Source organism: Nicotiana sylvestris, chromosome 5, assembly GCF_000393655.2.
Source record: "Nicotiana sylvestris chromosome 5, ASM39365v2, whole genome shotgun sequence".
NCBI lineage: Eukaryota > Viridiplantae > Streptophyta > Magnoliopsida > Solanales > Solanaceae > Nicotiana > Nicotiana sylvestris.
In genome coordinates, this window is record NC_091061.1 from 174,237,819 (window position 1) to 174,251,417 (window position 13,599).

Below are 13,599 nucleotides of genomic sequence, written 5' to 3' on the forward strand. Positions count from 1 at the left end.
TAAGAAATCGTAACCGTGTCACGCGAACGTGTCCACAACCACGATGGTATTTTTTATTTATATTAAGATAAGAACACGAACTTAACCTCAATTCTACTTTACCTCATCTAGAATCCAAGTCCAATTTCTTCACGTTTTGAAAGTTAACTCCCACAAATCCGGTGTTGGGAAGCCTTAAGCAATTGTCTCTTAACGAAGTGGCGAAACTCCATCCGGAACAAATTATTTGCTAAGCAACGTGCAAACAAGAATTACTAACAAAGTGAATATTATCTAGACATTCAAAACAAAACAGTGATGTAGTAACCCATACCATCAACGAACAGAGCACTCGAATTCAAACAATTGGTCTATATTCTAAAACATTTAACGCGCAACTCGCTTCATCTCATTTGAGATTTTACAAACTATTTTAACTTGCTAACTTGCCTCTCATAAAACTCATCCCATCCTATACGCACTCTCCTTACCCTATCGTTGTTCTCCATTTACTCTCGTACAAATTAATATCTCTAGTTATCTATAAGACTGCATACATTACCTTGTTAAAAAAAACTTACATATAGGCTTTATAATGATGAAATCTTCTAATAATCTTTCCTCCAAAAGTATGGATGTTACCACCCAAAAGTACAAAGATATCATATTATCACAAGGGTGTGAGGTTCAGCAAATAAGAATGGAAGGAAATGAGAAGTCAACCATCCTCAAATCAAAACAATAAAACTTCAACCCAAGCACATCACCAAACAGAGAACGACAGATTAATGGAAGCACACTGTTAAGCAAAACAGAGTTTAAGAAAATGAGAAATACGATTATCCAGATCTGTAGCTATGCGTTACAGCCTTTTAATAACACCCCAACAATTAAACACCCAAACACTTTAATTCCGAACTAACAGGAGGCAAAGATGATAGCAATATCTAGTAACACCGTAAGAAAAGAGAAATCGGACATTTGTTCTAATCATTTCACAGGCATCTAATCCACCCAACAATGACACCACAAGGTAAGAGGCAAATCAGAGAAAGAAACGAAGCAACTAATTAATACTAACATCTTCTTAATCACATACACATTCAAACTTGCTGAAACAAAGACTACATTGAACATTCACATGAACCGATTAAATCTGGAAGAGAGAAACCAACGCTGCAAAGATGAACCTGAAGTTTATACGGAGTGAATGAAGCAACAATTACAGCCGGATATTGACGTGACTTCAAATAGAATCGTCACAAATCGAATCAGATTTTCGGACTTAAACCTTCAACGGCAACCTCCAACGATCCGAACTCGGAAATGGATCCAAACTTCGATTAATTCCATCGTTCCGAAATCAGAAACCCGAAGAAGAAATCTAAAACTTGAAACAAAACTCTTGAAAAAAAAACTAGTGGAGATGGAGTAAGGGTCTGCAATTTTCAAAGTTCATGCGTGCTTGGGGGATGACCAAGGAGATGAATTTCAGAGAGGGGTCTCCTCTTTGCACTGTTGCGGCTGGTTTCGGTTTTCGTTCCTCCAAGTGAAGGAGAAGATGAATCCGATGAAGGGGGGTCCGTGTATGCTGCGCTGGCTTCTCTTGCTTTTGTTTTTCAGTCTTCCCCTCTCTTTTTTTTTCTTTCCTTTAGATTTTTTCGGTCCCTTTTTATATTGTAGATTGTAGGGTTTTTTTAGGTTAAGGGGTATGAGCCTAGGAATTATAGGCTAGGTCCAAAATTAGGTCTAAAAATGGGTTGCTCGAACCTAAGTTCTATTCTTTCCCTGCGAACGAGATTAAAAATATGAGCCCATTTATTAATTATTACTACTATTCAAATAATTATTAAAATAAAACTAATCATTAAACAAATCTATTTTTGGTATTTTCAAATATCATATTAAAATAAAAATATTGTACTATTTTTGTATATTTTTTTAGATTAAAAATAACTACAAAACATTAATGAACCTATTTTTGTAAGTTTTTGTTTTCTTGTAATAAAATAGATTAAAAGAGTCAAAATTACTTAAAATATCTATATTATGCCTAAATTAAATATTTTACGCTAATATATAAAAAATCTTGGGGAGAGTCAAAAATCACATGTCTACACCGGCACACCCTTTGCCTCAAGACATCTCCAGAGCACCTCCCTAGGGACCTTATCATACGCTTTCTCCAAGTCAATAAATACCATGTGCAGATCCTTCTTCTTATCCCTGTACTGTTCCACCAACCTCCTATAAGGTGAATAGCTTTCGTAGTGGAGCGATCCAACATGAACTCAAACTGATTGTGTGCCAAAAAAAATTGTTTGTACCCTATTAGCATTGTATAACTTTTCGACGAAGAGAATTCAATTGAATCCCTTTATTTCATGTGGTTCTGCTACTGCCTTCAAGACCAAACAAATACTAACTCATTTACTGGAAGCACAGGAAGGATACTTTTTAGGACACGTAGATCCATCCATATACGTCCAGCAAACTGAGGATACGTTGGGGCATTATCATATATACTCACTTCTGGGGCTACTATTGAAGTTATACTTGTATTGTACAAAATTTTGCAAAATGTACCCGCTCGAATATGAAGTAGTTTAATCTCTTCAATGTAATTTCAGAAATCAAATCTGAAATTCTTCTATCTTTCAAATGCGACTTTAGAAATTTGAATCTTAGGTAGTTGAAGTTCTTCTATTTTTCAAATGCAACTTCAAAAATTTGAATCTTAAGTAGTTTAATCTTTTCAATGCAACTTCAGATTTTGAATCTTAAGTTTTGAAACATAAACTTGTTCTTAGAAATTTAACAATCCAAGACACGATTCAACACCCAAATTTACTGCAAATGAGCTCAAATTTGAAATATAAACTTGTTCTTCGAAATTTAACAATCCAAGACACGATTCAACACATAAATCTACTGCAAATAAGCTCAAATTTGAAACATAACTTTCAAATATCATAAAGAGCAAAGTCTAATCATCAGATTGTCAAAATAACAATAAATTTAGGAAATCTATTTTTCAACTAACAAGAAGAAGAAGAAAGCCTAAGCATAAAGAAGAAGAAAGCAGCAGCAAAGAAGAAGAGAAAAGTATATGTATATGAAGTTATCCAAAAATTAAGTATCAATTAAATCTTTTTTAAAAAGTGTGTACAAATTTAATGGACGGGCAAATTGGGCGCCACATGAAAATTTTTGGATACGTTTGAGGACACATACATACATAGGCGGACGGAAAAACATGGCCCCAGAAAAGGGATAATGCATAAAATTCTCCCTAAACTATACCCAAAGTTGCTACGACACACCTTACTTCTACGTAGGATCCCTAAACTTTTTTAAAGTGGAATAAATGTCACACTAAATGCTGACGTGGCATAGAGAACCAAACATTTGGCAAGCGGTGAAATACATGCACCGCCACATGTAATTCGCATTTTTTTAAAATCTATTTCATTTTCTTCCTTTATTTTTTTTTAACTCGAAATGTAATGGAAATATTATTTTGTATTTAGAAAAATGAAAAGAAAAATTATTTTTGTATGAACTTGAAAAATTATTAGAGGTGTTGAGCATATGCGGACGTCGTTGAAGTTTTAAAGTGGAGATTCAAGTATTAAATTCATTCTAAATCTATAGTTCTAGATGAGATTTGAAAATGAAAAAAGAATTTTGAATTAATCCACTATTGTTAAACCTTGAAAAAACTTAAAGAACAAAAAAATATGTTTGTCAAAATTCTTGGTTGTTGGCCAAATTGATCACTGGGGTATGATGATGATGATGTTGTTGTGAAGTTGTAGTTGAAATTTGAGCTTGATTGGTGTGGTTTTAGTTGAGTTTTGGTTAAATTTTGGCACCAAAAATTAGATTTGGAGCTCTTGAAAATGTATGAAAAAATGGGGATGAAGAGTTCTTGAAAATCGGCTTTGGAATTGACACGTGACTTTTTCGTATAGGTTAGAGCCTTTTTTTTAAAGTTCTCAAGCGCTTGAAGGAGGTGTTATCATGCAGTGCTCCACATCAGCAATAAAGGTGCGAAGAAAAAAAAAATTAGGCGGGTAATAGAACCTCCGTAAAAGTAAGATGTGCAACTTCGAGTATAATTCAGGGGAAATTTTATGCATTATAACAAAGGAAAGGTTATTACCATGTAGTATTATAAGCATATTTAAGCGTATGTGGTTTGAAACCAAAATACTAAATATTGGATAGAAGGCAAAATCTGCTGTAGAAATTAGTTTCCAGAAGTAATATTATCATGTGAGTAGTATATTATTAAGTGTCTATTTGGTGCTATGTATTGAAGAAGGCAACAATGTTCATTACATGAATAGGATATATACATAGTTTAGCTTGGCCAATCTTTTTACCCGCTGCTCAAACATATGAATCTTTCTCAGTTATTACATATTGATCATTCCGCTTGTTTTCTTATTATGTTGCAGTTGATACTGCTTTCTTTTTTATCTTTCTTTGAATTGGGGCTCTATCAAAAATTACCTTTCTATCCTCAAGGTAAGGATAAGGTCTGCGTATGCACTATCCTCCCAGTCCCCACTTGCGGGAAAATACATAGACAACCCATTAAACTTTGCGCAGTTTTTCATTTTGGCACTTTAACTCAGCCTTGTTCCATTTTGGCCCTCCAACTCCATTTCTTTTGTTCCACTTTGACACAAAAGTTGACTAGATTCCATGTGTGATTTACTTCACTCTTGTAAGCGCGTGAGAGCCATTTTTAAGCCAAATTTCATACTCCCAACGTAGAGGCGGATCCAGAATTTAAATCCTATGGATTCAATTTTAATGTTTTTAACATTGAACCCATTATATTTTTAAAGTTATGGGTTTATATCTATTTTTTTATAATTTTAATGAATTTTTACATACAAATTTTTACTATACGTCGAAAGTTATGGGTTCAGTTGAACCCGTAGTTATTACTAAAAATATATATAAAAAAATATTTTTCCTCGGGATGTGGGCAGAAAAAACGAAAAAAATAATAATTTGAAATTACAAAAAAAAAAAAGTAAAAAAATAATTTTTTTTGCAGGGGGGTGCAGTGGGGTGGGGTGGGGTAGCAACTGAGTATTTGGACGCACTGCATTTTTACCTGGGAGAAAAAATTTTGTGTCAAAGTGAAACAAAAGAAATGGGGTTGGAGAGCCAAAATGGAACAAGGCTGAGTTAAAGTGCCAAAATGAAAAATTGGGCCAAGTTTAATGGTTAGTATATGTATTTGGCCTTCTCTATTACTACATGTTGATCATTTTGCTTGTTTTCTTATTTTTTTGTTGTTGCTACTGCTTTCTTTGAGTTGGGGGTCTATCAGAAACAATTTCTCTACCCTTAAGATAGGGGTAAGGTTCGCGTACATACTACCCTCCCCAAACCCCACTTGCGGGATTATACTGAATTTTTTTTTGTTGTTGTTGAAACATATGAGTCTTTCTCTATTACATGTTGATCATTCTGCTTGTTTTCTTATTATCTTGTTGTTGCTGCTGCTTGTTGCTACTATTTTTTTTTCAATTTTTTAGTCGGGGGTCTATCATAAACAACTTCTCTACCCTCAAGATAGGGATAAGGTTTGCGTACACACTACTCTCTCCAACCTTACCTGCAGAATTATATTGGGGTTGTTGCTGAAACATAGGAGTCTTAAGATCAATTTGTCAGAATTTTTGACTTGCACCACTTCTCTGCTTATCTCAGGATGTTGAAAATGAGAGACAATGATTAACAAAACAAACCAAGACACCAAGATTGACTATATGAAGATAGTGACAAATGTTTCCTTCTAAGCAGCATTACCTCAATTTCCATATGTATAGCCTTCACATCTTCCACGTAGCTTAGCTAAGCTTACTCTGCTTCCTTCTCAGCTTGTAGTAGCAAATTTTCTTCTTCATTTCGTCATCCAATGGAAAAACCATCTAAAATTATGGAGCCTAGTCAGAGTTTACATCTTGTAGTGGGAATTTTTGCAGTATAAATTAAGGCTCAATTGAAAGAAAGTTTCATTCTACTCTCAAAAGTCTTTCTTGTTGGATAGTAAAAGAAGTTCCAAGAATATGAAGCTCAATAATACCCTAATTTTGCTATCACTTTTATGTGCATCTCTTTTTCTTGCTTCAACTTTAGCAGTTGATGAGAAATCTCAACATGAGAAAAAAGGTACTAATGTTTACTGTACTTCTAATGATTTAGGTCAGATTTAGACAGTAGTATTTCTATTTTTGCTTAAACATATACACTATTGATTTCTTCACTTACTTAAATATAGTTTAGTTTAGGAATTAGTTCTCTTTTTCATCCGTCTTGATGTTATATTCTGAACTAATCTTTCACGCAATGATAAGATATAAAAGATAGGAGTACTTTATATGACCTGTTTTAAGAGTGCGAATTATCACTTTTAGCCTGCGCCAGAAACTATTTATATTTGGTAGTAAAAAAAGTGTATAATATTTATATAATTTTTATACATAACATACATAATGTATATATATACAAATTTTATATAATTTTTCGGTTATTATTTTTACACAGCTGTACAATGTCATTTTTCTTTTAAGGAGAATAGTATCTTTTTATTTTTGAAAACTCTTTGACGTTGGATTTTTCATTTTATTTTTAACGACATACTCTTTCTTAATGACATACTCTTTTAATTATAAGAATGTTATAACATATTTGAAATCACAACTAAGAATATTTTTGATACATGTCAAACTTTACTCTTGTTTTAAAGCTAACCATATAGAATAAAACGCGAAGGAGTACTAAGTAAATTACTCAGCAATATTAGTTCCATGCACTGAGAAATACATTATGTTGTATGTATGTAGCAGCAAATGAAGGCCAGGCAACTGTTCAATTAGATGCTGCAAAACAAAGCCAAGGTGGTTATGGTGGTGGTGGTCATGGCGGTTATGGAGGCGGTGGTGGCCATGGCGGTTATGGAGGTGGTGGTCATGGTGGCGGTGGTCATGGCGGTGGCGGTTATGGTGGCGGTGGACATGGTGGTGGTGGTCATGGAGGTGGTGGCCATGGCGGAGGATGCAGATACGGGTGTTGCGGCGGATATGGGAGAGGAGGAGGCTGCAGGTGTTGCTCTACTGCTCAAGAAGCTCTGGCCTACATGCAAAAAGAAGCCAATCGCCCATAAATGAATAACCTAAACAACTTCTGAGTCAATCTGCTTTTGTAATAAGTCCAAATAAAACTACGTTTCTTGATTTCTAGCTTTTAGCGTAATGCAGTTGCATGCATGTGTACTGGAAATGATACAGTAGCAAATATGCAATAAATATATATCAGTATTTTATTCTCTCCATCCGACCCTAATTTTCCTCCATAAATGTTCCCATAATTTCCTCAAGCTCGAACAAACAAATCATATTATAACAAACAATTCTACAGGCCATAATTAGATTTTAAAAAAAAAATTGACGTCCCACTGCATGGTGCATGCTTTTATTGATCAGAAAATTACAAGGAGGGGGATATAGTCTTACCTCCATACAAAAGGTGAAAGATATGAAACAAGGCATATGACATAGGTAGTTTCAACGAGAGGCGGATCTATAATATTAAGAGTAGGTTCGACTAATTGGACTCATTATTTTTAGCGTATGAATCATCAATATATAGTACTATGTGGAAAACGCTGAAAAGCAACATACAATATTAAGTTTAAAACCTGTATGATCAATTATTAAAGAAGAGAGGATTTTGAGCTCGCCTTTAAGTTTAAATAGTAGATCCGTGTTGCAAGGTTAATTAGTTAGATGGAGGTGGGTAAAAGGGATTCAAGGGTTTTGATGCATGTGTACAGGGGCGAGGCTGACCACCCTTTGCCGAAATATTATAAAAACGTACATTGTGTATATAAGTAAAATATTGATTTTAGATGTATAAAATATATATTGAACACCCTTTGTCGGAAAATTTTATTTACTTCTTTCAAGTCTGAATACCCTTAAAAATATTTCTGGTTTCGCCATTGCATATGTATTCCAAGTGTTTCTCATACTGATCAAGCTGGCGACCAAACATTTGCTTCTCTCAAACAATTATCAAACTAGTGCGGGGAGCAAAATTTTTACTAAGCAGACCCAAAATATAAAGAAGTAAACACTAGAAGAAGTTAAAGGAATTCAATATCTACTACTATATATACATAAAAAACAATTTTAATCTCACACACATACATATATTAATATATATATATATATATATATATATATATATATATATATATATATATATATATAGTGTAATTTTTCCGGCAAAAGAGGTACGAATAAATCTCTTCCGCCCTAGCTCCACCCATATACCAAACCACTCGACATTATTAATATACCTAGCGAGGAAAGTAAGCTTGAACGCAAACCACGATGTCCACATATATATATCTAGTGCAACTTAACTCGTGATATATAGTTAAGGTATATATATTTATGATATAAAGATTGTATATAATATTACTGTAAGTTAATATATTATAATAGCTAGCAGGTAAATTACTATTTTTACCAAGTTTCCAATTAATATTCTATTCGAGATTTATTGGTAATGAATTTATAAATGACCTGAATGTATAAATATTTCTTACACCGTTAATGTATAAATCTTAACCTCTTGTATTTTTTCCCGTTACATTAGAAAGAAATACAGAAATGGAAAATTTTAGTTTCCAAATTAACCTAAATGTTCGATCACTTTCAATGATCTGGAGTTGGGTCTTGACCAAACTGACCAACTAACTTGCCCTAGGCTTATCTGTAGTGGATCTAAAAAAAATGAATTGCTTTTGCTCGATACTACTAAACAGGAAGGCTAGTAATTACATAATGAACAAGATCATTATGTATTGAATCAAGCTAATATCGAGACTATACATTTTTTTAGGGAAGCTAATCAAGTGACGGATCATAAGGTCAAGTCCTCCTCTTATACTCAATTTCAATTAATACAAAGCTAACTCGAGAAACTTCAAAATTAAAAAAGAAATTAGGTAACGAGATGAACAAACTCCTAATTTTCCATGCTTCTACACACCCACATCTCATCCCAAACTTTTGAATCCTTCAACATAATTTTCTCTATAAATACTCATTATAACCTACCTCATAACACAAACAAACAATTTCCACTTCCTTTCCTCAAGAAAAACAAGTATTTTTTTTATAACCGTGTTATCCAGACCAGTTTGCCGTTAAAAAAAAAATATTCTTTCCCAATCATTTTTACAATGGCTATTTTCAAGAATGGCTTTGTCTTGTGCTTGGTCATGACCTTGTCAATCTCAAGCATTAGCCTTAGCTTTGCAGCTCGTAGCCTATTGCAAATTTCACTGCCCAGTATTCCATCTTTGCCACAATTGCCAAATATTTCAACAACATTGCCATCATTGCCATCTTTGCCAAACACAACTCTCCCTACTTTGCCAACAATTTCAAATACTACTATCCTTAAGGTCACTTTGCCTCCTATGCCTTCTATTCCAAATATTACTACTCCATCGAACTAATTTTGAGTTGTTGCACCACTATTTACATGTACCTATTGTTTAGGGAAATTACATATTCCCCCTTTAGAATTGACCTGTTTTTCAAGAATAAGACCTAAACTTTGCAAGATCCCCTATATTTGTTCGGGATGATATAAATACCACTTTTTACGACTAATTCTAGATTCAAGGAATGTTGTATGTTTCACGCACCAATAATAAATTCCCACGTAACTTTTCCCTTTCTAATGTTGTTTTTATTTTCTTTTGTTTTCTATTTTTATTTTTTATTTTATAGTCTTCTTATTACTTAATACAATGTTTATCTTCTCCTCCAAGGTAATTTTCCCTTTCCGATGGGTCCTTTCTGACTAATCGATTTTGTTATTTTCTTCTTTTTTCTTTTCTTTTCTCCTTCTTTTCATTCTCTGCAATTGGTGAAATTTCAGATCTCCAAGTAAGTGACTGCTTCAAATTTTAGAATAACTCAGCTTCATGCCGGATCCCTAGTAGGAACGTTTGTTTGCATCACGTGCATTTGACTTTGGAGGCTCAACACAGGGGTTGAGTCTGTCTAGGACAGGTGTACCAAAAAATAAAAATGACCATCCTGATGCATCTTACTTGCTACTACTTGTGCATTTATTTGATTCGGACTTGTGTGTTGACCGGCTTTTGAATATCAGGAATATTGTGCAGTTGAGGAAAAGAAATAGCGGTTAGGGAATTAATTATTTATTTTTGAAAAAAAACCAATGCCCAAATACTGTCAAAACTCTGCCAAAATTTTGAGAAAATGAGAAAAAAAATGTCTTATTAGTATGTTTTAGTGAAAGCAAAGGAAAAATAGAAAAAAAAATGAGTCGTTGTTCTGTCTTCAAAAATAGAAAGGGAAAATAGTTTGTCTTCCCATGAAAAATGAAAATGAAAAAGAGTCTTGTTTTTAAAATGTTTTTATTTATTTATTTATGAAAATGCCAAAAATAAAAATTAAAAGAGTCGTGCGTTGAACGTGGTTTTATTATTTGTAGCAAAAATCCAAAAAGTATTTTTCTTTATTTCCAAAAAAAAAATATATATATATATATCTTTATTTGTTGCAAAGAGTATTTGTCTTGCCAAGAAAATTCAAAGTAAAATTCCAAAAAAAATATGTCTTGCTATATATATATATATATATATATATATATATATATATATCTTTATTTTCCATTATTGATTTCTTTAGAAAGTCTTTTTAATTGAAAAGAAAATTTAAAATTCAAAAATATTTTTTGTAAGCATATCTTTCATTAAAAGTAAAATTCCAAAAATATTTTCTTTCTTCTTTAGAAGTTTTTTTTCGAAATTCAAAAAAAAAAAAATTTAATCTTTTTTCTTTAGAAATCTTTCTTTGCAAAAATGCTCCCTTTCTTCTTTGTAAGTCTTTCCTTCAAAAATAAAAAAATAAAAAGTTAGTTTATTTACTTTATTCATGTTCCCGAACTATGCAGGTTTGATTCTCACCGGATGTGAGATACGTAGGCAACCCTCATCGGGTCCAACCTCCCCTTTTGCTAAAATATCCAAAAACAAATAAATAAAGAAAAAAAAACATGTCAAAATTTTAATTTTGTGATAAATAAGTCGGGTGATGTCCCACCTCCCTTTTTGCAAAAAATAGCAATATATATATTTCATCATAAAGAAGTTGGATGACGCTGTTTTGTCAAGATGTAGCCGAATGTTCCCGAAAGGGACACCGGAGGGCTGACTTTGTATAAACAGCCACTTTGGGTTATTTTTTTAGGATTTTGGTCCAGTTGACCCACACAGCCTTAAAAATCTTCGTCCCCGAGGCGCTGAAGGACCGTGTTTGCAACACCAGGTTTTATTGTAATTTGAAAAAAAAACAAAGAGTCAGCGGTCAGGTGAATACCGTTGGGATTTTTAGTCAAAAATAAACCGAGCCAGCTTCGGCCGTGTCTTAAACCGTTCTTGCCAAAATAGCCTTAGAGTATCTTTCAGTTATCGAAAGGCTATTTTCGTAAAAGAACGAAAAAGTTTGTAAAGTGTCATAAAGTAATCCTCCCCGGCCTCAAAATCCATGTGAAATTTGGAAAGGGCTACATTTGCAAAAATAACCGTTTGGTTGCATTTGTCGAACGGAGAAAGGGAGCTGGCCTTTTGTTTTAGAGTCTGTAATTCTTTTGATTAGAATATGTGGGTTGTTTGATTTTCGAGTTTGTAGGTCATCTTTAAACCTTTGAAACCCAGTTTGTTTTATTATGAAAATTGATAAAGAAAAAATGTTTCATTGTTGTTACCTTTCATTTTGGCCGAACTACGCAAGGTCTGATTCATGCGGGGTCATGATACGTAGATTCGACCACCACTGAAAAAGGAAAAACAAGAGAGAGAAAAATAAAGGAAAGCGCGGATGCATCACATCTCTGATAGAACGGCTTAACTGCTTAGGTGCATTGCATCTCTGATATATGATTATCTGTCAAATGCCCTAACACTAACGTGATGGTTTCCCTTTGCTGTGTTCATATATAGAAAAGTGGTTGGTTGTGGTAACTCCTCCCTGCAAAGCAAATGACACAGAACCTCAGAACTGAGTGGGTCGGTACCAATGACCGACAACAACTGGTCGAACGGAACAACGGGCTGGTAGAAGAAGTGAAGATGCTGAGACAACATGTGGCAGATATGTATCGGGCGTGGGTGGCTCAGATAGCACCACCCCCTCCACCACCTAGCTTCCTGAAATCTGTCCTTACCCGAACACCGAGCACAAGGCCAGACGCTCCCCCACACTCTCCATATATAACCGCCTATCATAGCTTGCCCAGCCACCCGAGTAGCTCTATCACTCGCCCTCCAGCTATGTTTTCTCAATGCTTCTCCCCTCCCCAACACAACTTCTCTCCCCGTGACCCTAAAAATCATACTTCACTTTCCAGGTACCCGGCTCCACAAAATGCCTATCCACCCTCACAAGCCTACCGAAAGCCATCTGGATCAGGTTTCCGGCCCTGTCAAGCATGCAAGAATGATAGGTGGCTGAAAAAAGAAAGGCTTTCACCCCTATTGGAGGATCATATGCCGGTTTGTTCCAAAAGTTGAAGCAATTGGACATGTTGAAGCCGATTCATATAAACGCGCCAAACCCTCTGTCAAAGAAGCTTGATTTTTCTAAAAGGTGCGCATATTGCTCAGATACACCGGGGCATGACATAGAGAAGTGTTGGAGGCTAAAGGAAGCAATTCAGAAGCTTATTGATGCAGGTGACATTGTCGTACAAAATCCGGATGCAACAGACACTAGCCAAAGTCCATCGCCTATTCGAAGTGAGATGCATAGGTCGAATATGATTTGTTTTGAAAAGGAGTATGAGAATTCTTCTGAGATCCTTGGGGGTCCGCGCATGGCAAAGTTTTCTGTGCTATATTTTGGTGGAGATCCCAGTAAAGTTGATGCCGAATTCAGTGGCTAAGATGCCGAGCCTGGAAATTGGAAAGGCGCTCCATTCCTTGGTCCGCCGGAGAGGATCTTTGATGGCTTGTTTTGTTGTCATTTCTGTTGTCTGGATTATTTTTAGGGTTGTAATTCGGACATGGTCTTGTGTCAAACCCTCTTATCCTTCCATTTTCATCATAATGTTTGTTTAGTGTTGTCTAGGATTTGTTTTGGGCTTGGTCTAAAGTTGTACCCCAGTTATTTTGTTTGTTTTGTTATTCAAACCATTTCACTATTAGTATAATGCAAAATCCGGTCTTTTATTATTTCCAGCCATGTTTTTGTTTAGCTCTTTTATCATTTTGTTCAGCGCTGATTCTAGTGACATGACATGCACACACAGTTTGGGCCTAATCTTAAAAGGTAATCATAAAACCATTGAGAGGTGATCAGAACATTTAAATGAAATAAGGACGGTTTGGGATTATTCGGAGCTCGAGTCATGTGGAACTGGGGCAAGTAAAACATAAAGAAAGCCGTTAAAGGCAGGATTCGCCAAATTGACATGAGGGTCGTTCATGATAATGAGAGTGTCGCCAAACGGTGCTTTAGAGAGGACAAATGAAAAAAGCAAATG

The 13,599-nt window shown here is 34.7% G+C and overlaps 1 protein-coding gene and 1 long non-coding RNA gene across 2 annotated transcripts; both read left to right on the forward strand.

Annotated features, from left to right (window-relative positions):
- Window positions 1-6,014: 6,014 nt before the first annotated feature.
- On the forward strand, window positions 6,015-7,336 carry LOC104213528 (glycine-rich cell wall structural protein-like). Its single transcript, XM_009763044.2, has 2 exons — window positions 6,015-6,177; window positions 6,852-7,336. Exons 1-2 carry the CDS (start codon window positions 6,075-6,077, stop codon window positions 7,169-7,171), a joined length of 423 nt encoding a protein of 140 aa, XP_009761346.1. The 5' UTR covers window positions 6,015-6,074; the 3' UTR covers window positions 7,172-7,336.
- Window positions 7,337-9,158: 1,822 nt separating this feature from the next.
- LOC138891144 (uncharacterized) lies at window positions 9,159-13,294 on the forward strand. The gene is made up of 2 exons (XR_011407467.1): window positions 9,159-9,974; window positions 12,059-13,294. It is a non-coding gene; the product is annotated as an uncharacterized lncRNA (long non-coding RNA).
- Window positions 13,295-13,599: the final 305 nt, after the last annotated feature.

What these genes read in the sequence shown, in the direction of transcription:
- LOC104213528 (XM_009763044.2), top strand. Translation starts at nt 6,075, where the DNA reads ATGAAGCTCAATAATACCCTAATTTTGCTATCACTTTTATGTGCATCT. An exon ending in ATCTCAACATGAGAAAAAAG is followed by an intron (nt 6,178 to 6,851) that starts GTACTAATGTTT and finishes GTATGTATGTAG; the next exon opens with CAGCAAATGAAGGCCAGGCA.